The sequence below is a fragment of the Hyaena hyaena genome, unplaced genomic scaffold (assembly GCF_003009895.1).
Source record: "Hyaena hyaena isolate Hyena2069 unplaced genomic scaffold, ASM300989v1 scaffold_590, whole genome shotgun sequence".
Taxonomy (NCBI): domain Eukaryota; kingdom Metazoa; phylum Chordata; class Mammalia; order Carnivora; family Hyaenidae; genus Hyaena; species Hyaena hyaena.
In genome coordinates, this window is record NW_024081221.1 from 674415 (window position 1) to 701479 (window position 27065).

At 39.0% G+C, this 27065-nt stretch overlaps 1 protein-coding gene and 1 long non-coding RNA gene across 2 annotated transcripts in view; one reads left to right on the forward strand and one right to left on the reverse strand.

Annotated features, from left to right (window-relative positions):
• Window positions 1-7363, reverse strand: part of GLCCI1 (glucocorticoid induced 1) — a 110768-nt gene extending 103405 nt beyond the window's left edge. The window contains exons 1-2 of the mRNA XM_039256830.1: window positions 6807-7363; window positions 6116-6698 (exon numbers count right to left, since the gene is read on the reverse strand). Coding sequence (XP_039112761.1) covers window positions 6116-6569 — 454 coding nt within the window. The 5' untranslated portion in view covers window positions 6570-6698; window positions 6807-7363. The remainder of the gene's footprint in view (window positions 1-6115; window positions 6699-6806) is intronic.
• LOC120248470 overlaps window positions 6088-27065 on the forward strand; it is a 201602-nt gene continuing 180624 nt past the window's right edge. The window contains exon 1 of the long non-coding RNA XR_005532580.1: window positions 6088-6151. This is a non-coding gene — a long non-coding RNA (uncharacterized LOC120248470). The remainder of the gene's footprint in view (window positions 6152-27065) is intronic.

The following is a 27065-nucleotide window of genomic DNA, read 5'->3' on the forward strand; positions in this document are numbered from 1 at the left end:
AATCAGAAGATTTGCACTTCAAATTCACTTTCTAAATAAATGAACATATACATTGCATACTATATATAATAAGCACTAAAAGCTTTCTTCCGGGGCGCCTGGGTGGCTTAGTTGGTTGAGCGTCCGACTTTCGTTTAGGTCATGATCTCGCGGTTCATGGGTTCGAGCCCCATGTCGGGCTCTGTGCTGACTGCCAGCTCAGAGCTTGGAGCCTATTTCAGAGTCTGCATCTCCCTCTCTCTCTGACCCTCCCCTGCTCACGCTGTCTCTCTCTCTCTCCCCTAGAACTAAATAAAAAAATATTTAAAAAAAAAAAAGCTTTCTTCCTTTCTACCTATAGCTAGAGACATCGCATAATATAGGGGAAGTTACTAAGTTATTCCTAAACTTACCTCCTCCTGTCATTTGCCTCAGTAACATTCTTTTCAAGTAAACAACACAGCTTAAAAGTATCTGCCATGTTTGCTCCTACTACATTTAAATCCTAGAACAGTATTTTTCTCTATAATTGTTCATAATGTAAATAAAGTCCTTACTTTCTTAAGAATTACCGCTAGCCTATTACAATTTGTTTTGTGGAATAAACACAAATCTTATTCTTTTAGAACAAGCTGGATGACGTGCTGGATCGTGGTCAGGTTACGGGGTCCAAATGGGGGGTAGAAAGAGAGGTAGTTCCTTAGGCTTTCCACATCAGTAAATGAGTAGTGTGCTCTCTCTCCTCCACTTTTGGCAAACTCTATGAAGAGACTATCCATTTCAAATTCAACCTCTTGTTAAAAGACAAAGTATAAAGGACAGAAGCAGCATCAGTGGTTTATCATTTAATAACAAGATTATATATTAAAGCAAGAAACAACAGTGCCAGCAAAGGTGCTGTGAAAAGCCCATCTTGGTGGTGGTGGTGGTCATTAGGTATTTTAAGCTCTGGAGTAAAGAATGAACTAAAATGAAGAATATCATGGTCGTTATTATGTACTACTTGGCAGAATATTTGCCACATGTGAAAGTTTTGATAAAACAGGTTTTTAGAAATTTGTTTAAATTTCAGACTGAAGAAACACCTTCTCTTATGAGCCATTTATTGAACACTGCCATTTATTTCCATTGTTATTCACTGGCATAGAGCCCAATTATTTGTTTTCTTATTCACATTTAGCCTGCATTATCACAAAATAAAAACCGCAAGGATGCCACTACCTTTCAACATTTACCAATGTATAACACCTAATTTGCATTAAATCCTTGAAGAAATGTACACTACAGTGAATGACATGTCCTTCTATAAAATGTACTGTAAATGATGAAATAATTTTTTTTTAATATTTTTATTTCTAGGAGAGAGAGAGAGAGACAGCGTGAGCAGGGGAGGGTCAGAGAGAGAGGGAGACGCAGACTCTGAAACAGGCTCCAGGCTCTGAGCTGGCAGTCAGCACGGAGCCCAACACGGGGCTCGAACCCACAAACTGCGAGATCATGACCTAAGCGAAAGCCGGACGCTTAACCGACTAAGCCACCCAGGCGCCCCAATGATGAAATAATTTTTAGCTCCGTATATACACACGAAACTATACATACAGTTAAACTGACCAAGATACTGTCATAAAATTTAGGAGTATGATATTCAATAGGCTAAGAATAAGTTATGGGAGAGGAATATAATCTTTGAACATAAGACAATTAAGAACAACTAACTTCTACAGATTCACTTACCTGTTTTGCTATTCAGTCTCTGAACTATAAATCTCATGCACCATAACTGATGGGAAAAACTAAATCATCAATGCTGTCGATCCTGAGTGTAAGTTCTCAAAGACCTAAAACCTTTCCCCAAAATCAGTATTTGAAACCTGTCATTTTAGAAAAACAAAAGACAACTTTTAACTATTTTTACTCAAGTATAGGAAAACTTTGAAACAAATCCCTCCTAGCACTCTAAGAAAACTAATTTTAAAGGAGAGAGCCATGAGGAGAGCCTGATGTCTAAGAATCAGTCTGAGAAGTAACTTTATATGCAGGGAATGTCTGAGCATCTCTAAAACATAAGGGGAAGAAAAGTAATTAAAAACATTTCATTCCACAAACTGAGCATAGTGTAAAAAAGACTCAAAGAGGTAAATTTAATGAAAAGATGAAAAACCTGAAAGCAAATTAATTGACTAAAACACAAAGGCATACACACACATTATATGAAGTCATTCAATATTACATGCTGACTGGCTTTGTATTTTCTTTTAAAATGTAATCACAACCTAATGTATAAAACAATAAAGCTCTCAAGATAATTATGGAAAATTCTAATCAAATTTCACTCTGGAGTTCATAATCTGTTAGCATAGTAGGCCTAAATAAATGTTCTGTCAAATCAGGGATCAATGCACACTAGACTCCCTAAGAGAACCATATAAATTACAAGTTCTTCCATGTTTTTAACTAGAGTTAGTACACTTAAAAATAAGTAGTATTCTCCACCCAGAGTACTCTAATGTAACTGCTTTTATAGCTTTTAGAATTTATAATTCATATTCATCCTAATGCTCAGTCTTTACAAAAAAAAAAAACACACACACAAAAGGGTTTGCAATTGCTACTTACTATCTTATCTTGCACAGTAAAATTGTGATTATTTGTTGTTTCTAAATCTATAGGTTTTGCTCTGAGGTTTCAGAAAGAGGCAACTTTATTTTCTTTTGGTTATTACTCATGATTTTAGCTTGCAGAATATTAATTTTAACATTAACATCCCGCTATATTCTCCTTTGAGTTGTTCTATTTATCTCAAAGGTAGACTTTATGTATTACCATTACAAAAAATAACTATTTGCATAATACTTTATGATTTTACATCTATTACAAACACATCACAGGGAGCCTGAGGATGCATTCAGCAGCTTGTCATTCACCACTTCAAGACCCTTCAGAACCAAACAAGGGGGAGGGTGACATTTTGCTAATGGCAGAAGTAGAGAAATGAATATAAATAACAAACCTTGAAGTTTTAAAAATACAAAAGAAATTTTAAAAATACAAAAATATGACCCACACAAATAAACAAGATAGTTTTAATTTGTGAAAGTCCATATCTTCTATATAGAGCAAGGTATTAAAAGACTTAGGTCTTTTAAATTATCTAAAACTGTGCTACAAAAATAAAGAAAATTGCCCTTTTGTTGAAGTTTCTAAATTAATATATTAAAACTGATTGCACCAATCACAGAATTTAGCTTCTTCTCTGCTTTATGAAATAACCTGAGTATCATTTCTTTATTATTATAGCCTAACCCTATATGTGCATATTAAGAATGTTTAAGAATACAAATGACCTGACATGTTCAGAAATTATGTTGTTTCATAATTTCTTCTTGGTAAAACAATTACAAAGAAAAGTATTTAAAGCTTCTGTATTTTCTTCCATCACCACCAGTCCAGATTAAAAAACAAAACAAACAAAAAAAAAAAACACTGAATGTACAGTTATGTCACCTCCAGTCCAAATGCTCACAGCACTTGAAGCTTTCTGTAAACAATATGCCTCTGTACTAAATACATATCCCTTGAGCCATCATCTACTTAATTTAACATTTTTAAATGTAGTTTCATATGCAGCAGAACACCATCTTAAATACACACACACACACACACACACACACACACACACACGGAGAAGTGTGCAGAAAAGGAAGGAGGTGGAGAGCAAGAAATGGAGCACGTTGTTGTTTTTCATTCATGCAGTATAGTGATGTCAGTGTCTGCAGCGGCAGCAGCGGCAGCAGCGGCGGCAGGAGCCTTGACCTGTAGAGGCTAAAATCCACTGAAGTCAGAACCTCACAGAATTCAAAAGAAACTGAGCAGACAATGTCTGAAAAATTGTTCAACGGTTCATAGTATGGATTTTAAATGGCTAACTAAACAGTACAGATTAGCTGCACCGTTTTAATTTGGGTAGAGAGAGGGACAAGGCAGGATGTGAAGTAACATAAAGGTAATATAATCAGGGAACTGGGGGCTGAAGAGCCTGCATTCAAAATCCCTTAAATCTAAGAAGCTGACAAAACCACCTGGTGTTAAAAACAGCAGAAAAGCCTCTTCTCTTCCCAGTACAAGCTCTCTGGCAATGCAAATCTGTCTGCTGCACAACCAGACTCAGAAAAGTGTTTTCATCATGATTACATTAAAATTGCATTAAACTCGGACGTGCCACACTACAACAAAGAGGATAGTTTAAGCCTGATCACAAATTTCATTAAAACTACTTTATGATGGACCATGTAATTCTTAAGCAATTAAGGCTTTTGAAGGATGCAGAAAAACAAGTTGTACTATGATGTGTTGTAAGATGTTAGTGTTTATCAACAAAAGGGGAGGAGGCATTACATGGCCATTATATTGTAGAGCAGCAGCTACTCTTACTGTGCTCACAAAACCCTCTGTACACAATCAGTCTGAAATGGCTATTTTATGGCTGTTACATTAGTCCCTAAAAGAAAATCCCAAAACTCAATCTATGCACTGTTGAAGCTAAATCAAAAATTTCTCTAACTGCTGCCTTCTATTCATTCTTTCGCCTCTCATTTCATATAGCTCCAAAAAATGTGCAAGGGAGCTGCATATGGCATTAATCTGTTAGAAAATGGTGGCCTTTTCTATAAAATACAGCCAAAGATGTGTGTTCAGTTGTGGTCATTATTAGGGCGATCACGTTGTTTTCATTCATTCATTCAGGATTTGCTGGAGGATGTCAGTTTCTGCAGCAGCTGGCTTGACCTGGGGGAGGAGTGGGGGAGCAAATTCCTCCTGGTGCATACAGATTACAGGAGGTATTTCTTGGTGCTCATGTACACATACCACTGCACTTCACCCTACTCTGCCACACCATCAAGTGGTCTGAAAACAAGTGCCTTAGCAACATGCTAATTACCGGCCAAAAATGTTTAAAACAAACAAACAAATAGAAAAACAGGAAAACTGCAATCTTTCACAACATAATCACTTTCTCCAAGTCTAAGACCTTCATTAAAAAAAAAAAACTCCATTAAAAAAAAAATTCCACGTACCACATAACTGTACACAGCTCCACAGTGTTTCCCTTCCAAGCAGAGAGTTTTCCACTCGGTATGATCAGTTGTCTCCACAATACTGCAGCAGCAGCAGCATCTGTAGCTCTAGCCTGGTATCTAATTATATTAGCTACTCCACTCTCTCTTATGAGCTTTAAGTCCCTGTTTTGGCTAATCTTCCTTTTCTCCCCCAGGACTCAACTAGATCATGCACTGTGTCCCCAGACGTAAACAAAACCAAACCAAAACAGAAAACATTAAGGGAAGCCGAGAGCATCCACTAGCTCACCACTACCTTTGACACCTAACAAAAAAGAAACTCGAGATCCTTTAACAGCTCAACTGAACTGTTAAGTGTACTTAAAAATGGAAGGAAAAAGTGAGCACACTCCACAAACAGGTCTTTAGAAATTAACCATGAAAATCTTGAGTTGGGCATAGACTATTTCCAGTGAAGTACTGCTCTGATGCATATGACTATATAAAGCTGAGAAAAAACGGAGAGGGAGGGGGGGAAAAAACCCAAAACACTATACACTTCAATTGCAAACCCGAAAGATGTCTCTTCTACACATCCAACAGATATCCTTACTTCATAACTAATGCCATCACCCTTCCAAAAAAGAAAAATATATATATATATCCCACTAGTCACAGACACATTAGGAACTTTGAGATCTGTAGATTACAACCACCACCTCATCGGCTGCCAGAGTTTGTGTGCGTGTATTTTTAAGTGTTTCGCCCAGCTCCTCCTTCCCCCGCTACCAACAGCAAACACATGAGTGAGCTAATCAGCTCTTAAACTGAAAAACCCTTCGATGCAGGCGAGTGATGGAAGATAAAATCTGAGGGGCGGCATGTGGGTCAAATAAAAGTTGCTTTGCAGTTCGCTCCTCTAAGCCCCGCAGCGACCGCAGGGAGGTGAGATTCCCAAAGCCACTTTCACACCTTCGATAATGCACTAGCAAAGAGAAGCCCGGAGAGGCTGAAGTTTCCACGGAGGGAACCGTCGGGGAAGACGCAGCCCGGGAGGACGGAAGGGTTGGGCTCGCTACCTCTGCACACGGGCGAGCCGGGGCTCCGTCTCTCAGGTGAGTTGCTCCTCCGGTGGTTCTCGGGGGACCGTCTCGGGCGGCCCTTGGCCCGCGGCGTCGGCTCGGTCGGGGCCGCGGCCGGCGGCTGCGTCGGGCTGGGCGGGCTGGGGCCGCGGGCCGCGCCGGGCCCCGGGAGGCTACCCAGCGAGGCGGCGGCGGCGGCGGCGGCGGCGGGTGGGCGCGTGGGACTGTGCTGGCTGCCGCGCAGAAGCTGGTACGGCACGGTGGCGCGGATGGGCTGCAGCAGCCGGCCGGCTCCCGCAGCCGGGGCGCAACCCACGCTGCCGCCGCCCGCTCCGTTCCCGCTACCGGCGGAGGGGGCGGCGGGCGGGGAGGCCGCGGCGCTGCGCCGCATCCTCTGCGGCGGGGGATGAGGGGTCTGAGAGGAACTGGAGGAGGAGGAGGCAGTGGACATGGTGGCTCCGCGGGCCCGGGACGACGCCGGCCGACACCGAGGCGCGGAGCGGGAGGCGCGCGAGCGTGTGGGAGCCGGCGCGATAGTGCGTGCGAGTGTGTAAGGGGGAGGGGCGGGGGTATCGGGGAGGAGGAGGAGGAGTCTCACGTGGCAGTGCGGGGGGAGGAGGAGGAGGAGTCTCACGTGGCAGTGCGGGGGGAGGAGGAGGAGGAGTCTCACGTGGCAGTGCGGGGGGAGGAGGAGGAGGAGTCTCTCGGCTCCCCCTTCCCAACGCGCACCCCCGCCGCCTCGGCGAGGGGGGAGGGGAAGGCGGCGAAAACAAACGCCCAACGGCCCCAACCGCCGGGCCGGGCTCGGTGTGGCGGTCACGGCCGGGGCCGCGAGGAGCCCGGAGCCGCCGCCGCCCCGGGCATCGCGCTGACACGGGAGAGGGACAACAGTCCGGATCACGCAGCCTCGGGGGCCGCTCGCTGCCTCGCAGGGCTGCACGCGCGGGATCGCCCGGCAACTGCAGAAGGGGCTCGGACCCCTGCTTCTGGGGATCTGGGTAGAAGGAAAGGGCCTCGAGGTGTCTGGCTCTCCACGGATCCCGCGCCACCGCAAACACCGCCGCTGCCGCCTCCGCCCGCTCCTCACTCCAAATGGCAACTGATTCCCCACCCGCACCCCGCCCCCGGCACCGCCTACCGGCGCTCGGACCCGGCAGCTGCCGCAGCGAGCATTCCCATTGGCTCCGCCGCTCTCCACCAAAACTCGAGTGACTGGTTGCAGGGTAAGAGTGAGAGGAGCATTTACCAATGAGAGAGGGGCATCCTACTTTGGAGGCGGGGCGTGAGGAAATGGAAAAGTGAGGAGGGGGCTCGCTGAGCGCGCAGTGAGAGGCGTGAGAGTTGACAGCCCCTGAGCTGAGAGCGAGGGTTGGATTGGGCTGCCCTCGGAAAGGGGTTCGTGTGTGTTCTGCGAGTGCCGCGGCACCCGCAGACACACGCACACGCCGGTAAACAGAGTGCGAGGGCTCCACCCTCCTGGGCCAATTGTACAAATTGAGACAGAGGACACTTAAGGCCAACTTTACTTTGCAAGTACACCTGCTCTGGTGGGACGTTTTGGAAGTTGCAATCCGAAGAATATCTCTTCCTCCCTAACTTTAGTAATCGGAGCTTTTGTGGTCAGTAGACTAATTAAAACAACTTCAGGGTGTCAAAAGCAAAGTCTAGAAGGATTGAACAGTGGGCCAATACTTTTATAAAAGTCTAGCCTAACATCTGTAGTTATGCAGTGACAAGAGAATCCAGTCTTCTGTTCCAAGACAATAACTGAATTGGAAGGGTTAAAAAGGAATTGTACATCATTACACCATCAGTTAGATGTATTAATGGAGAGCACCCTGTTGACTTTCCCCAGAAGCAGACGGCCTCTTGGGAGAAATAAATGCCAGACTTGATGTAACAATGCACTGTAGTAAATTTGGTTTTTATTCTGCAGTGAAACTGAAGAGAGAAAGATTTTGGATGACCGACAAAAGCCTAAGTTTACCTTACAGTAAACCAAGGTTTTAAACCTTAGGCAGGAACGATTAATTTAGGGGTCTACATCAGATACTGTCCATTAATTTCCATGAGATAAAAGAGAGAGAGAGAGAAGTGGGTTATCAGATTGGTCTGCTCTTGGTGTCTGCCCACACTGACAAGCTTCCTGTGATTTTAGGCACTCTATGCAGGGGTTAGTTTCACTTAGAGGAGCCATCCCTCTCTGCTTCCTTGTGCTCTAAGACCAAAAAGCCTACTAGCTTCTGTAAAAAGTAGACGAAACCCAATAAAAATACAAGAATTGCTTCCACTACTTCCGATTAAGATTGGTGGTAGGTCCTCACATTATCACACACTAGAATAATTCTAGTAACTAGCTAACATTTAATGAACATTCATCATGTGCCAGCCACTGGTGTAAGAATGTTTTATGTGTTAACTCACTTAGCCTTCCTAAAATGCACAAGGTAGATACCTATTATCCCTACTATGTAATCAGCTAAGGCACAAAAATGTTAAATGTCTTGCCTGAGATTACTCAACTAGTAAGTGGGAAGCTAAGAGCCCGACCTAAGCAAACTAACTAAACTAGTGAGTAAGCCCTCTGTAATAGCGCATCACAGTTTAAAGCTGTGGAGTACATGATTGGTAATTTACAGCAGTCCACAAATCTCATGTGAGATAAGTTCCCATTAGTTCAAAAGAAATTTTACAAGTGAAGGCAGCCCATTGTATTTTTTTTCTTTCCATAATAACCTATTTTAACTTAAATAGAGTAAAAACCTTACTCTTTCAAATTTGGTGTAATGGATCTATTGTGTTAGTTTTTCCATCTAAAAAAAAGTAAAGACTCTTCATTAATTAGGAAATTGCATTCTTTCCTGAGGAAAAAAAGTAAGTAGCTTCTTTCCAATGACTTTTTCAGAATATCAGGAACAAAAAATTTGACAGATTAAAATATGTGAGGTTAAAAAAAAAAAGAAAGGCCAGTAAATTTCTCAGTTGTTGATTTGATTACAGCATAGTTTCATTATAGAAATGTCCTTTCTGGCCATTCCTAAATATAAGTATGGAACAACCTCAACACATTAGATTACAATAATTCTAAGTTTAGACCAGGCCACAGTCATAATGATCAATACTTGATTTGGATCTAAAACCACACACCTAGCCATATTTTAAAGGATTTCTGTGTCTGTTCAAATTTACCGTAGCCAATTAAATCAGACCTCTAAAGCAAGTCCAAATAACCCACACAGAGAACTACTATGATCTTAAAATCCTATTTTCAGTTATTTATATGTCATCATGACCTATTTGGATGTTCAATCAGCGTCTCTTTGCTAAAGAAATTTTGGTCCTCTCTTAAACCCTTATTCTAGTGAAATAAGTACTGATCTTCATGTGTGAGGAATTCAGTCTCCAAACAAATCAAAGGTGGGCTAAAATAAACTAAACCCTGCTTTCAAATATCCATTTGTTGAGTTCTTAATAGTGTTTATTTTTATCAAGGATGAGAGTGGGGTCCCAGGGCATAACAGAAGCTTTAGGCAAATGTTCTCAGTAAATTGGAAAACCCTTAGAAGGAGGGGCAAATTGCTTGGCTAGCAGAGCACTGTTACACTACTTTGCTACTTATGGGAGAGAAAGATCCAGTGCACATAATTTGTCTTTGTTGAATATAAGCACGATCATCTCTGGAAATTCTATATAAGATATAACATTAGTAATGACCTCTTTACTATGTTGCCCTGACTAGAGTAAACAACATTGAAAAAATAATTTGGTGGCGTTTCCATCTTTGTTCTCAGTAGGCTTATGTATTGGCTGTCCACCATTAAGCCATTTGAGGCAGAATTCTATTATGTTTACTTCTTAGGTCATGTATGGTAATGGATATATTTTAAATTAAATTAAAACTTGGAATCATTGGCTACATGTGGTTAATATGCAGCTTCATGTGGAGAGAAAATGAGGTAAAGAACCATCAGGCCTACAGAGCTACCAAAACTTCTTTTCTGGTTTCATCGAGGTTTGCCAGGCTGCGATATCCAAGATTCATCCAAATCTAAGGGGCGGTCAGGCTGTCAGTATTAGCAATGAGGTCATGGCTGAGAGAGAACACTAAACAGATCTGCACTGATGTTCATCTTAAGCTGATTAAACTCTCTTGTAGGTGGATTCTTTATAGCAACAACAACAAAAAAGCCTTGCTTGAATTTTAGTCTCTGGCAGAAGCTTCCAGTAATACTCCTTACTGCTTGTGACAGCCTACGTGCACCTTTGTACTAGGTGTTCCCTCTGCCTGAAAAGTTCTTGCCCCAGATATTCACATGGCTTGCTCTCTCATTTCCACCAGCTATTTACTCAGATGTCACCACCTTCACGATGAGAGCTGTTCTGAAAACCCTTGTTAAAATTGCAAGCACCCCCTAGGCATTAACTATTGTCTATCTTACTTTTTTTTCCCCAAAAAACCTATCACAATCCAACTTATTACATAATTATTTTTTGTTTGTCTGCCTAGAATATAAGAGCCATGAAAGAAAGAATTTTTGTTTTTTAACTGCTGAATCTTCGCAGTAGTGCTTGGTACATGGTAGACAATCAGTATTTACTCAGTATTGTTGAAAGAGTAGCAAATGTTAACTAGTGTTTGTCCCATGAACCAGAACTGTCGCTTTTATAAAACACACACACACACCTATAATCATAGGTCTATCCGCTGAAAAACATAGCCACTGAGTAGAAAAATGTTCCATATGGCTACTATAAACCATACAGTTATTTGCATTAGAGCTGGCATTCAAAAAGAAAGCATTATCTTGTATTTTGGTCCTTATGCAGGCAAAGTGAAAAATATTCATCCTCGTGAATTTGGGAGGCTCATCAGAGGTTGGAAATGGACAGTGAAATTGGTGATGGAGAAACAGGCAGTTGAAATTTGCAGAAAAAAAATAACCAAGTGTAATTGACAGAGAACCACAGTTGAGGACAGTTAGGGAATGACATCTGCTGATTTGCAGTTAGTTCTCTCTCACTGTGAGAAACAGCTATTCTCAAGAGGCCTGTATAAAGGAACTGAAAAAAAAATTGTGTTTAAGTAGAAAGGAACATTTCATGTAAGTAATAAAAATTTTGCTGTGTTTTTTTCCCCTAGCTTTATTGAGATATAATGACATGAGATTGTGTAAGTTTAAGGTGTATAATGTAATGATTTTGCACTATATGTGTCTAAAGTGCAAAATGATTAACACAGTAAGGTTAGTTAACACATCTGTTGCCTCACACAGTTACGTGTGTGTGTGTGTGTGGTGAGAACTTTTAAAATCTATTCTCTTAGCAACTTTCAAATATATAATATAGTATTGTTAACTACAGTCACCTTGCATATTGTATCTCCAGAATTTATTCATTTTATAGTTGAAAGTCTGTGTCTTTTGACCACCTTCACTCATATCCCTCACTGCCCATGGTCTACCCCTGATAACCTCCCATATGTTCTCTGTTTGATGAGTTTGGGGGTTTTTAGGTTCCACATAAAAGTGACATCATATGGTGTTTGTCTTTCTCCACCTCACTTATTTCGCTTAGCATAATGCCCTCAAATTTCGTGCATGTAATCACAAATGGCAGGATTTTTTTCTTTTTTATGACTGAATACTATTATATTATGTATATTTTATATTTATATATGCTTCCATGCTTTGGCTATTGTAAATAATGCTGCAATGAACATAGGGATTTCGAATATCTCTTTGAGATACTCCTTTCATTTTCTTTGGATATATACCCAAAAGTGGGATTGCTAGATTATATGGCTGTTCCACCTCTAATTGTGTTAGGAATCTCCATACTGTTTTCCAGGGTGGCTATACCAATTTACATGTTCACCAGGAGTGCACAAGAGGTACCATTTCTCCACATCCTGACTGGCACTTGTTATTTCTTGTATTTTCTGTAAAAGAAGTTCTAACAAGTGTGAGGTGAGGTGACATTGTGCTTTTGATTTGCATTTTCCTGATGATTAATGATGTTGAGCATCTTTTCATGTACCTGTTGACTATCTGAATATCTTCTTTGGAGAAAGTGTCTATTTAGATCCTTTGGCCATTTCCTTTGCTGTCTGTGCAGAAGGCTTTTTAGTTTAGTGTAGTTCCACTTGTTTGTTTTTGCTTTCACTGCTTGTGATCTGGGCATTGTGTCCATAAAATCCTTGCTGAGACCAGTATCAAGGCTTTTTCCCTATGCTTTGTTTCTAAGATAAGTTCAAGTGAAGCAGTGGAAATAGGGGATATTTTATTCCTAAAGGGTAAATATCACAAGAATGAGTATATAATTATTCTTAACAGGATAGAAAACCATGATGAGGACCACCAGTTTTTCAGCTTTCATTTCCACAGCAATTTGTATGCCAACTTTCTGTATGTCAGGGGCACATGCCCTAAGCTGATCTATAAGTTGACTTTTATCATTTAACTAAAAGACAGGACCTTCAGAGGCTAAAGACCTGAGGACCAAAGAACTGCAAATATTCTTTCCATGGTGTGGCATTCCATTTGTTTTCGTTCCAAACATGGTGTCAACAATAAATGAGAGCAACAGGAGTCCTGTGAAGAGAGTATACTTAATAATTGTAGTGTTAATTTTTTAAAGATCACTTTAGAGTGACCAAAATGTGTCCTGGATGAATTCCCTCTGTATGTGTCTGAGTTTTAGTTTTTACTACCGGAGTAAGTTGAGGGACTGTTGTTAAGGTGCATTCAATTCATCAGCAGTGCTTGACTAGAGAAGTTTCTTGTTATTATTGTAAGCTTTTTGTAGCATACAATTTTCAGTGTCCTACTCAGCATCTTATTGAAAAGGCCCACACGAATACATCTAATAGGCCGATATGAAGGTTTAATAGCACATTACTGGGAGCAGGCCTTAGTAACTCCTCACTAAGTTACTTATTAAATGTCTTCACAGTGTCAGATACCACTCTATGCTCTGTAGGGCACATCTCTTCTCACACTTCAGTAAATTGTAGTCTATCAGAGGCAAAAAGCCCTGCCAACAAATAAAGGTAAAAATCATGCCGAAACCCAGGTCTTCGAGAGGAGAGCTATAAATAATATGGAAGTGATGGAAGGGAAAGATCACTTTTGAGGAAAGGTATCAGGAAGAAGAATATGAAGTCTTGTCATTAAAAAAACATAGGGTATGTTAGGAGATAATTGGACCGTCTACCTTGATTGATGGTTAATGAAAGATAAATCTGGATCTGTTGATGACAGGTCATGGAGGTTGGTAGGCAAGCCTTGTTCTTGATTGAGTATGCAGTGAGGAGCTGTCAAAATTCTCGAGTGGGTGGGGAAAGCCTAAGTGCAACTGTGCTTCATGAAAGTTAAGGCAAGGACAGCTTTCAACACAGATTAGAGACTGAATACTGGAAGATGATTTAGCAGACTTGGACGATAATCCATGTGAGTTCAGGTCATGAGAGGGGATTGGCAAAGGATGTGGAGAGGAGGAAAAGCTGAAAGTGATCTTCTCAGCTGATGGCCCTTGAAAGTAGGAGGTCAGACAACTCTGAAGCTTCAGGACTGAAATGCTGGTAGGATAGTGGTGGCTTGAATAGGGTAGCCAGGAAAATGAGCAGGTTTGGTGAGAAGATAATTATGAATTCAGTGATAAATAAAAGAACCAGAGGATATCCAAATGGAGGCAGTTTTTTCTTTATTTTTTTAAGTTTATTTCTTCTAAAAGAAAGAGAGAAAGCATGGGGGAGAGAGGCAGAGAGTGAGGGAGAGAGAGCATCCTAAGCAGTCTCCATGCTATCAGCTCACAGCCCAGTGCAGGGCTCCAACCCAGGAACCACAAGATCATGACCGGAGCCGGAATCCAGAGTCGGATCTGAGCCACTCAGGTGCCCCTTTTTGTCTTACTAAGATTTAACTGACACACATTATATAAGTTTAAGGTATGTAGCATAAAGATTGGATTTACATATTTGTATTTCAAAACGACTACCATAAAAAATTTAGTTAACACTGCCCATCTCATATGGATACAAGAAGAAAAAAAAAAGGGGGGGAAATGTTTGAAGGTAGTTTTTAAATGATAGCAAAGTTGAAAACAACAGGGATATGGATGTTAGGGTATCCACATAGAGAGGGTAATTGAAGCCAGGGGCACAAATTGGTAAGGGAGAAAAGTATAGAAAGAAAGGATAGAAGATCAAGGACAAAATTTTGAGAATTTATACATTAGTGGAAGAGAGAAGAGTTAAAGTTAGAAAAGAAGTCAGAAAGGAAGCACTCCTTAATAAAATGGAGAGCGTTAGGTGTTTCTGAAGATAAATTTGGTAGCAGGGGGAGGAGAGGGAGAAGGGAGAGCCTGATCTTATATTCAGTTCCACATGATGACTATTTTATTACTTGCCCTCTTTTTTTTTTTTTTCCCAGTCATCTAAAACCGTCCCCACACCTGCCTACCCTGGTACAACTCCAGTATATCCCTCCCATCAGATCTGCAAATCTTTTGACCTTTGGCTCAATTTATCTTTCTATTACAAGTGATGCATTTTCTCCTCTCCTTCCAAAAGCCATTTCCTCTACTTCGTGATTTAAGTTCCCTTCTCTTCTTACCCTCCCTCTTGTTCATCATCAAATGCTTGATTATTCCCAAATAAGTACAAACGAGTTCCATCAGAACATTTTTAAAAAGCAAAACAAAGATTCTTGCTTTATCCTTTTCCATCTGCAGCTCTAATTCTCTGATCTTTCACAGCAACGCTTCTTGAGAGAGTTGTCTACAAGTTCACTTATTTCCTGTTCCTTGTACTTTAATCTGGCTTCCACCCTCATCATGCCACTGAAAACAGCTACTCAGTGTTGTCAACAGCCTCCATATTGCCAGGCCCAATCAATATTCCTTGGACCTCATCCTAATCCAGATTTTAGCAGTTTTCAACATACTTGGTCAGGCTCAACTTCTTGACAAAAGATCTGTTGGAGTCTAACTGCAATTGCCTGGTCTGCCTGCTACTGTTCTTACTCCTACTTCTTTTTCTTTTTCTTTTTTTTTCACTCCTACTTATTTTTAAAAATTTTAATTCCAGTATAGTTAACATATAGTCTTCTATTAGTTTCAGGTATACAATATAGTGATTCCACAATTCTATACATCACTCCATGCTAATTATGATAAGTGTACTCTTAATCCCCTTCACCTATTTTACCCATCCCCCCTTCCCCTCTGGCATCCATCTGTTTGTTCTCTGTAGTCAAAAATCTGTTTTTTTGGGTTGTTTCTCCAACCCCCCTCTTTGTTTGCTGTTTTGTTTCTTAAAGTCCACATAAGTGTGAGGTCATATGGTATTTGTCTTTCTCTGATTGAATTAATTCAGCATTATACTCTCTAGCTCCATCCATGTAGCAAATGACAAGATTTTGTTCTTTGTTATGGCTGAATAATATTCCTGTGTGTGTGTTTGTGTGTGTGTGTGTGTATGCCACGTCGTCTTTATCCATTTCGTTATCAATGGACAGTTGGGCAGCTTCCGTAGTTTCACTATTGTAAATAAATGCAGTAAACGTAGGAGTGTATATGTCCCTTCAAATTAGTGTTTACATGTTCTTCGGGTAAATACTGAGTAGTGTGATTACTGGATCATCGGGTAGTTCCATTTTTAGTTTTTTAAAGAATCTCCATACCGTCTTCCATGGTGGCAGCACAAGTTTGCATTCCCACCAACAATGCACAAACATTCCTTTTCCCCCACATCATCTTCAACACTTGTTTCTTCATTTTTGATTTTAGCCATTCTGACAGGTATGAGATGATAGCTCATTGTAGCTTTGATTAGCGTTTCCTTGATGATGAATGATGTTGAGGACCTTCTCATGTATCTGCTGGCCATCAGTATGCGTTCTTTGGAGAAATGTTTGTTCATGTCTTCTGCCATTTTTTAAATTGGATTACTTGTTTTTTGGGTGTTGAGTTTTATAAGTTCTTCATAGATTATAGATACAACCCTTTATGGGATATGTCATTTGCAAATATTTCCTCCCATTCTGTGGATTGTCCTTTAGTTAAGTGATTGTTTCCTTTGCTCTGTAAAAGATTTTTATTTTGATGCTGTCCTAATAGTTGATTTTTGCTTTTGTTTCCTTTGTTTCAGGAGACATATCTAGAAAGATGTTTGCTACAGACAGTGTCAGAAATATTGTGGCCTATCCTCTTTTCTAACATTTGTATGGTTTCAGGTCTCCCATTTAGGTCCTTCATACATTTTGAGTTTACCTTTGTTCATGGTTTAAGAAAGTGGTACAGTTTTCATTCTTTTGCGTATTGCTGTCCAGTTATCCCAACACATTTGCTGAAATGTGAAATGAAATGAAATTGCATATTCTTGCCTCTTTTGTTGAAGATTAATTGACCATGTAACTGTGGGTGTTTCTTGGCTTTCTATTCTGTTCTATTGATCTATGTGTCTATTTCTGTGCCAGTACCATATTGTTTTGATTACTACAGCTTTGTAACATAACTTGAAGTCTGGAATTGTGATGCCTCTAGCTTTGTTTTTCTTTTTCAAGAAAGAAAAGCTTTGTCTATTTGGGTCTTTTCTGATTTCATACAAATTTTAGGGTTGGTTTTTCTAGTTCGGTGAAAAATGTTGATATTTTGAGAGGGATTGCATTAAATCTTTGAATTGTTTTTGGTAGTATAGACATTTCAGCTGTATTCTTCCAATCCATGAGCATGAAATGTCTTTTCATTTCTTTATGTCATCTTTAACTTCTTTCATCAATGTTTTATAGTTTTCAGAGTACACATCTTTCACATTTTAGGTATTTTATTATTTTTGGTGCAACTGTAAATGGGATTGATTCATTAATTTCTCTTGCTGCTTCATTATTAATGTATAGAAATGTTATGGATTTCTGTACATTGATTTTGTATTCTATGACTTTATTGTATTCATTTATTAGTTCTAGTAGTTTTTTGGTGGAGTCTTTAGGATTTTCTATACATAGTACCATATCTTCTCCAAGTAATGAAAGTTTTGCTTCTTCCTTACCAATTTGGATACCTTTTATCCCTTTTTCTTGTCTGATTGCTGTGGCTCCTGCTTCCAGTATTATGTTGAATAAAAGCGATGAGAGTGGACATTCTTGTCTTGTTTTTGACCTTGGAGGAATAGCTCTCAGTTTTTTCCCAAGGAGTATGATGTTAGCTGTGGATTTTTTCATATTCGGCCTTTAATGTGTTGAGGCATATTCCCTCCTTCTACTTTGTTGAAGGTTGTTTTTTTTTTTTTTTTATCATGAATGGATGTTGTACCTTGTCAAATGCTTTTCCTGCATCTGTTGAAATGATATGGTTCTTATCCTTTCTCTTCTATGATGTGATCTATCATGTTGATTAATTTGCATATAGTGAACCATCCTTGAATCCTAGGAATAAATCCCACTTGATTGTGGTGAATGATTTTTTAAAATGTATTGTAGGATTCATTTTGCCAATATTTCACTGAGAATTTTTGCATCTATGTTCATCAGAGATACTGGCCTGTAGTTTGCTTTTTTTGTGATGTCTTTTTCTGGTTTTGGTGTCAGAGTAATGCTGGCTTCATGAATGAATGAATTTGGAAATTTTGCTTCCTCTTCTATTTTTTGGAATAGTTTAAGAACAGGTATTAAATCTTTAAATGTTTAGTAGAATTCACCTGTGAATCCCCCTGGTCCTGGACTTGTTTTTGGGGAGTTTTAGACTATTGATACAATTTCATTGCTGACAGTCTGTTCATGTTTCTTACTTCCTCCTACTTTAGTTTTAGTATGCTCTATGTTTCTAGGAATATATCCATTTGTTCTAGGTTGTCCAATTTATTGGCATAAAATTTTTCATAATATTACAATCCTTGTATTTCTGGGCTGTCTGTTATTTCTCCTCTTGTGTTGGTGATTTTGAGTCTTCTCTCCTTTAAAAAAAATTTATGTTTATTATTATTGAGACAGAAACACAGCATGAGTGGGGGAGGGGCAGAGAGAGGGAGACACAGAATCCGAAACAGGCTCCAGGCTCTGAGCTGTCAGCACAAATCCTGATGCAGGGCTTGAACCCACGAACCATGAGATCATGACCTGAGCCAAAGTCGGACGCTCAACCGACTAAGACACCCAGGCGTCCAAGTCTTCCCTCTTGTTTGTTTCTGTTCTGTTTTGTTGGTGAGTCTGGCTAGAGGCTTATCTGCTCAAAGAGCCAGCTCTGGTGTCATTGATTTGTTATATTGTGTTTTTAGTTTGTATAATAGAAACTAAATCACTTATTTATTAAATCACTTATTTCTCCTCTAATTTTATTTCTTTCCTTCTACTAGTTTAGAGTTTTACTTGTTCTTTTTCTAGCTCCTTTAGGTGGAAGATCACGTTGTTTACTTGAGATTTTTTTCTACTTGATGTAGGCCTGTATTGCTATAACCTTCTGCTTAGAGCCACTGTTGATGTATCCCAAAGATTTTGAACCATTGTGTTTTCATTTTCACCTTTTTCATGTGTTATTTTAAATTTTCTTTGATTTTTTTGGTTGACCCATTCATTCTTTAGTAGCATGTTATTTAAACTCCATGTATTTGTGATCTTTCCAGATTTTTTCGTGTGGTTGACCTCTAGTTTCACAGTGTTATGGTCAGAAAAGATACATGGTATGGTCTTAAGTCTTTTCGAATTTATTGACATTTGATTTGTGGCTTAATATATGATCTATTCTGGAGAAGGTTCTGCATGCACTTGAAAAGAATGTGTATTCTGCTGTCTTTGGATGGAATGTTATGACTATATCTATTAAATCCATCTGGTCTAGGGTATCATTCAAAGTCCCTGTTTCCTTATTGATTTTCTGTGGATGATATATTGACATAACTGGGGTGTTAAAGTCCGCTGCTACTATTGTAATATTATCAATTAGTTCCTATACATTTGTTATTAACTGTTTTATGTATTTGGGTGCTTTCATATTGGGTGCATAAACATTTACAATTGTTATATCTTCTTGTTGGATTGTCCCCTTTATTATTACGTAGGGTCCTTCTTTGTCTTTTGTTACAGTCTTTGTTTTAAACACTGTATGTCTGATGCAAATGTTGCTACCCAGGTTTCTTCTTACATCCATTTGCATGATAAGTATTTTTCCATCCTTTACTTTTAATCTGCATGTGTCTTTACATCTGAAATGAATATCTTGTAGATAGCATATAGATGGGTCTTGTTTTTTTTTTTTTTTTATCCATTCCATCACCCTATGTCTTTTGATCAGAGCATTAAGTCCATTTGCCTTCAAAATAATTATTGATAAGTATGTATTTCTGTCTCCTACCTTTTTAATCATTTGAGTTCAGTGTCCTTCAGGGGGTTTTCCTCCTCCACTCCCCTCTAAAAATCAGGCTCTTTTCTCTTTATTCTTGGTGGTTTCAACCATTCTCATGGCACTAAGTGCTCTAAAATGCTGGCAACTGCCAAATTAATCTCTCCAACCCAGACATTTCCTTCAAATTTGGTATTCAGTTGCCTATCTGACATGTCTCCATGAATATCTGAAAGTAATGTATCTGAACTAGAACTGACGTCTTCATTTCTATATTTTGCTTTCCCCTCATCAAAAAGAAGTTCTATCTGTGTTCCCCCTTCCCCGCCCCCTTCAGTAAATGGTATCAACATTCACTCAGTTATTGTAAACAAGACGACCTGGACAATATTCTTGATTCCTCACTCTCCTTTCTTCCCCAGCTCCAACCCATCAGCTTGTCCTCTCATTTGCTTCTCATAAATAGATGTCTAATCTATACCCTTCTTTCCATGTCCTCTGCTACTGCATAAGTCCAAACTACCATCGTCTCTTACCTAAGCTATTGCTATAGCTGCTAGTTGGTCTTTCCACTTCTACTCTTGCCTTCTTTAATAAATTCTCTGCTTATCAGTCAGAGTAAACCTGGAAATATTTTGGACCATGTTGTTTGCTGCTGAAATCAGTTCAATGTCTTTCTATTACTTTGCAATCAAATTAAAATAGCTTAAAAGGCCTAGCCTGCTCTGGCTTCAGCCTCCTACCCCAGCTTAATCTTGCTGTTCTCTGCCTCACTTTTTAAGTTCTGACAGTAGTGGTCTCCTTGCAATTACTCTGCAACTCTACTCCAGGGTCTTCACATAGGTTGTCTTCAGCCTGAAGCACTCCTTCTACATCCCTCCCCTTCCCCAGTTTCCCTGAGTGGCTCGCTCACATCCTTCATGGCTCAGCTTAAATGTCTCCAGATACAGAAAGTATCCTTCTGAGTCCTCACCTATGGCTAATAACCTATAATAATCTATCATTAAGCAAGTCTGTTTCATCTGCATTGCCCATTACAAGTTGAAAATACACATTTGTTTACTCGCTAGGATAAGCCTCCCCCACTAGATTATAAAATCTCTAAGGGCAAGGGCCTTGTCTCAGTATTTGATCACTTAATGCCTAGCCAGTGCCTAGAATATAACGAATGATCAATAATCACTTGTTAAAACGTTATTGGCTACTTGAGTGCCTGAGTAGCTTGGTCAGTTGAGCATCTGATTCTTTATTTCTGCACTAGTCATGATCAAGCCCTGTATCTGGCTCCAGGCTAAACATGAAGCTGCTTGGGATTCTCTCTCTCTCCCTCTGCCCCTCTCCCCAGCTTGTGCTCTCTCCCTAAAATTGAAATAAATAAATAAATAAACTTTATTGGCTACTGATAGCTTTCCAGTTCCTGATTCCAATCCTTGCACGACCCTATTACACATTCTATGGGAAACCTTCCTGCAGTCTTATATTACAGTCTCCCTTATTGTTTCAATTACTTGAATAGTTCTGTTCTAATAATTGGTCACTAATTGGTAAAGTTTTGGAAAAGATGGGTTATCAGCAATATCAAATGCTACTGAATGGGCAAGAAGGTTAAGGCTACACAAAAAGCCATTCGGTCTCAACACTGGTAATCTTCAAGTCAACACTATCTATAGAATGTGGCTCCATGGAAGCCAGGTTACGGTTGGCTTCATGAGAAGATTAAGAAAGTAGATGCAGCCAATGTAGAATGCTCTTTTTGAGAAATTTGGCAGTAAAAATAAGGTATGAATGGGATCTTGGGGTTCAACAGAGATTAAGAAAGTATATATTGGTTTAGTTTGACAAGAATATGGAAGAAATGTTTATTGTCTATAAGCCAAAGAAGCCAAAGGAGAAAAAAAATGAAAAATTAAGGTTTGAATGGGGAAGATTCATAGATAGAGCTTTCATGAGGCAATAGAGAATTTGATCAAGAGCACAAATTTGACAAAAAGGGACAATGTTTCCCCCCCCATTATGGGAAGGAGGGAAGATAAGAGAGTGGAGGTAAAGAAAAAATTTATGTAGCACAAAGGGAGGTTGAGTGTGGCCACCTAAGGAGGCAGCAAAGTCATCTACAACTGGACATCAAGGGGAGAGGCAGAGTCTCTAGAAAGGCTTCTCTGTACCACACTTCCATCTCTCTACTCTATCACCTCTCTGCCCAAGATTGTAGATGCTGTCCTCTGCCACTGTAGCAGAGACTCACTGCTGCTGAAGGCTGCACTGGGTGATGGGAATGCACCTTATTTCTCAGGTGGGATGGAACAGGAAAATCCTGCAGTCACTGAGGAAAAGTGTAGTTAGAAGGAGATGTGGGGGTTTGAAGAGCTTTGATATCATGAGGAATAGGACAAGGACACAGAACTGTGTTTTCCAAACATGTAAATCATGAAGAATAGCTGGAGTCCCATGCTAAAAATACAGATTTCAGCCTTCCTTCCTGAAAAGTCTAATTTTGCATGTTTGGGAGTGGGTAGTGTAGGACTGTATAATTTTTAACAAGTTCCCCACGTGATCATTATCATCAGGAAAATCTGGGTAACAGTGGATTAGAAATGAATAAAAGTTCATCAAATTTAATTGTAGGACCCAAGTATTTTCTCATTTTTCAGCCAAATACAAAGAAATATTGATAGTTGGTAATTGACATCAGTTCATGGAAATTACCCAAAGAAAACAGTTTTCAAAGAATTAGTATCTAATTCTCTGGTTCAAGAAAATATACACTGATATTTAAAATAAAGACTAGAGATTTTTTTTATTATTATAGGTAATTTTATCCAGGAAAAAGTAAATGGAACTGGCTTGCTGATATTATTTATAATATAAGAATGAGTCAGATTTTTTATTTTTTTTTAACTTTATTTATTTTGAGAGAGAGAGAGCAAGCGGGGGAGGATTAGAGAGAGAGGGAGAGAATTTGAAGCAGGTTCCGCAGTGTCACATGAAGCCCAATGCAGAGCTCGAACTTCCAAACCAAGAGTTCATGATGTGAGCCAAAACCAAGAGTCAGATGCTTATAGTCAGTTATTTTAAAGCCTGTTCTGCTTCTCATTTGCTTGGCTCTCAGATTAATAAACTAAATATTATACAATCTAAGAATGTAACTTGATTTTATCCATTCTCAACATTCTTAAAGAAGCTCTTTAGCGCACCAATTCAGGTCCCTTTAAAATATTTAAAAATATCACAGAAAGGGTGATTTATATTGATATACAACAGTCAGGCCGCAGGCTCCTTTCTGGGACCATTGGGCCCCACTAATTTGTACCAGTTCTCCTCTATTCTAGTTGGCCTTGACCATCAGGTATAAATTAGTGCTAAATCAATATTAGCTGATACTTCCCCAGGTGTGGGAAGTGCGGAAACCGGATCACATGAGCAAACACAGCCCTTCCTGGCTACATTTAAAGTAAGATGGTTATTATTATACTGTCCAGGGAAAAGGCACTTTTTTTTTCTTTTAAACAAATCTCATGCCACCTTAATTTGCATCAACTTGATATACTGATATCTATAGTCAGAATCAATTTTCAGTTACTAGTTTCCTTGCCCCCTTTATACTTTATTCATTTTTCCAGGGAGACTTCTCCTACCCTTCCCATTCTCCCCTCCAGTCATGTCTTATGCCTCACATAGTTTTGCATTTCTAGTGCTACTTATGGAGTTGAGTGGGTAAGCCAAAGGGGACGTCGTTTACATACATGGTTTAATTGCTCACCTTGGGTGGAACAGTGTCCTAAATAGACTTCAGTTTTGCCACAGCACCATTACTCAACAAGGTATTTATGTAAGTGTCACTTAATAACACAAAAATAAACAAGGCACTCAAGCGTGTTACTGAGGAAAGAAGCTTTAGCCGCCCATTTTTCTTAGTCAAGGGCCAGTCTCGCTTCAGTTGTTCTTAGAAAACTGTAAGAAGTTCTCTTTAAAGAAAATCTAAGAAGATCAGGCAAATGCAAGTACTATGAGTCAGGTCTAAGCCACCTTTACCTTTCACAGGATTAGTTGCTTTGTTATCAATTATTGTCATTGATAATTATCAATGATAAGGAATCTTGTTATTTCTCTCAACACTTCCAAGTCTTAGCTACTCATAGTCTAGCTATGTATTCAACATACTGAGAAATATTAAACATATATATTCAGTATTTAGCCATAGGTGAAAACAGAAACAAATGTCCAAATTTCCAATGAAATAGTGTGACTCTACATAATTTTTCCCTTCCTATAGCCTGAGATTTATAAAAATCTCAAAGTATTTTTTAAGCATATTCACATCCATGACCTTTTTGTATGCAGTAATTCTGTGGTTTTTTCCATTTTACAGATGGAGAAATTTTCCTTGAAACTGAGAAAAGCTTTCACTGGGCTCACAGTTAGCACATGAGGGATTCAAAACTGGAAATCAGGTCTTCTGACTCCAGACCCAGTGTTTTTTCCCTCACTATAAAAATTGCCTTTATAGTCATTGTCAGGGATATGATCCCTCAATATAAAGAAATGTGCTTCTTTTCCACCCTTGGTCTTTGAAGGACCTATGAGCTAATAGTGTATGCAGTAGAGGACACTGACTGCCCAACAGATTGATGATATACATTCAGGGCAACCTGATGATGCACCCTGATAGGAGAAGGGCCTGTTTAAAGGTCCTAATGTGCTTTAAACATCCAAAGTTCACGATAGGAAGATGGGGTGTGGTAATTATATGTCTTGCTTCTGGTTTATCTTCTTCGTATCGTCACTCTCACAGATGTCTTTCAAACATTGGTAATTACAGCTTTCAGAGCCAAAGCCTACAAATGCATAATCCACACATGACATACTAAAATCTAATTCAATGTGTAAGACTGGAGAGAATTTCAGTGCTACTGGACTCACATTAGCAGAAATATGCTTACAAAAGAGGTACCCATTATTTCTATGTCATTGCTATTCTCAGCTACATAGATGTACAATGGTTTCTTGTTAATCTGTGGGATATGTATAAAGACATTTGCCTCTAAGTTTCACCAGTATCTTAAAAATAGACTAAAGTACATGTGTAGATGACAAGACCATTTGACTCAAAGCAAATAGTCTGATACTGGAAAACCAATCCAAGTCAATGAAACCAACTTGAAATGATGAAGGAATTGCTTCTAAGCAAGATGAAGAATCAGTGTTGAGAAGTCAGTCTAGCACAGAGAAGCAGTTGTCATGCTGGCCTGTAAGTGGAACCTGAGTTAATCACACCGTAACTTAACTAATTCAGCAAGTTCTTACTAGTGGCAGCAATGTACCAATACATAAGATACAGTGGAATGTTCTTACCATCTGCATTACTGGCCAGACCAATGGTGATATATCCTCATTTGGGGTCTCAAAATTTAGGAGTCTGAATGTTTAAAGAATTATGAAAGTAGACTTTAGAAAAAGTCAAAGGAATTAGTTTTATTTGGTTTGGAGTTCAGAGGGATTAGTCTTCAGGTATATTTAGTGCCATAAATATTGCTGTGTGGGTATTTTTTCATTATAGAAAGAATGCAAGGGTATGTTAGAGATTTGAGAAAAACAGGATAAATAAAAACAACTGGCATATGTTCAACACTCATGCTTCGATGGGCACTCTCTCTATTTTCTCATAGAATCTTCACAGAAACTCTGCAATGAAATCTCATAGAAACTGAAAATGAGAGCAAGTAATAAAGTCAAAGATGAAAATCCTTAATCTGATATTTGGTCGTGAGGTCTGTTTATCTCTAAAGCCTGTGCTCCGACACCACCTCTCCGTAATAATACACTGGGGTTATGGAATTTTCTTCCCTTGTTAAATTCAAGAATAGTTTCGAGAGACCTGTATCTGGGATAGTGACATATTCCTCTCTTGAAATAGGAAAATGGACTAAATTCCTCTGAGGTTGACTTCAACTCTGTAGTTTTAGATTAAAATTCAGATTAATAGAGATTTAGCTCAAGACTTTTACTGGGCACATTATTATTATTTTTTAATCTTTAAAGATCTGAGGCCTAAAGCATGAGTAAGACTTTAAAGTATTTTTTAAAATGTTTTTATTTATCTTTGAGAAAGAGAGCCTAAGTGGGGGAGGGGCAGAGAGAAAGGGGGACAGAGGATCTGAAGCGGGCTTTGCACTGACAGCAGAGAACCCCATGTGGGGCTTGAACTCACAAACTGTGACATCATGACCTGAGCCCAAGTTGGATGGTCAACCAACTGAGCCACCCAGGTGTCCTGCATGAATAAGACTTTAAGTGTTTAAAGTTTTCTCCACCTGTTTAAATGTCTGACAATAAGGAATTGGTCCAAAAATTTGAATATAAACATATACCAGAATTCTGTATTATGGCTAGAATTATGTGGAAGAAATTTTAGTAATATAAGAAAATGTTTTGATATATTACCAAATTTTAAAAATCAGAAAAACCAAACCAAACTTTAAACTATGTTTCCAATTGAATTTAAATATGTATTTATATATGCATGGATAAAAACAAATGGGAGTGTGTGTGTATGTGTATATATATATATATGTATATATATATATGTATATATAATACTAGCAGTGGTTTCCTGAGGGGTAACAAGTGAGTTTTATTTTCATCTCTGGGTCTTCACATTTTTTTTTTATAGAATACATAAGTCTTAGATATATTACTAGAAAGAATGGTTTACACACCACACACTCGATAATTTTCTGAAAAAGTTAAAAAAAAAAATAGTTAGAAGAATGGAGCTCCTGGGTGGCTTAGTCTGTTGAGCATCCGGCTTTGGCTCACATCATGATCTCCTGGTTCATGGGTTCAAGCCCGGCATCAGGTTCTGTGCTAACAGCTAGCTCAGAGCCTGGAGCCTATTTCAGATTTTGTGTCTGCCTCTCTCTCTGACCCTCCCCTGCTCATGCTGTCTCTCCTTCTCTCAGAAATAAATAAAATATTTTTTAAAAAGTTAGAAGAATAACATATTATGAATGCTATTATGTGTAGGATAAGGGAAATCTATTAAAGAACATTGAGCCCATTAGTGACAGAAAACTGTCAGTGTACCCACCCCTGGAAATAAAATTAGCCCTTCATGTAGTTTCTTCTTACGCTGAAATTATTATATATAACTGCCAGAGTTCTTTCAGCCCCTCCCTAAAACCCTCTATACAGAAAATACACAGCTAAGCACATTGTACTATGTGTATAAAATGGAGATAATAGTCACACCTGGCTCACAGGTATCTCAAAAGATGAAAATACTTCTAAAGCTCCTAGCAGACTGCCCAGCACTTAGTAAGCACTTAATAAATGTTAGCAATCTTGGTAGTTATGTTTTTACTGATAAGCTAAAGAACAGAATAATGTTACAGAGGAAGATGATGGTTGATCTTAGAAGTTCTTATCAGCTACCTAGCACAAATACTTCATTTTAAAATAAACTTACAATTAGTGTAGTTGGTGTCCAGGGGAATTTGTGGCACATTGTAATTATGTAGTACATTTCATTTACCATACTTACCAAGTTTTAACAGGTAATGAAAACCAGAAATGAAGCCGTGGTATAATTCAATTTTTTACATTGTTTTGCTTATAT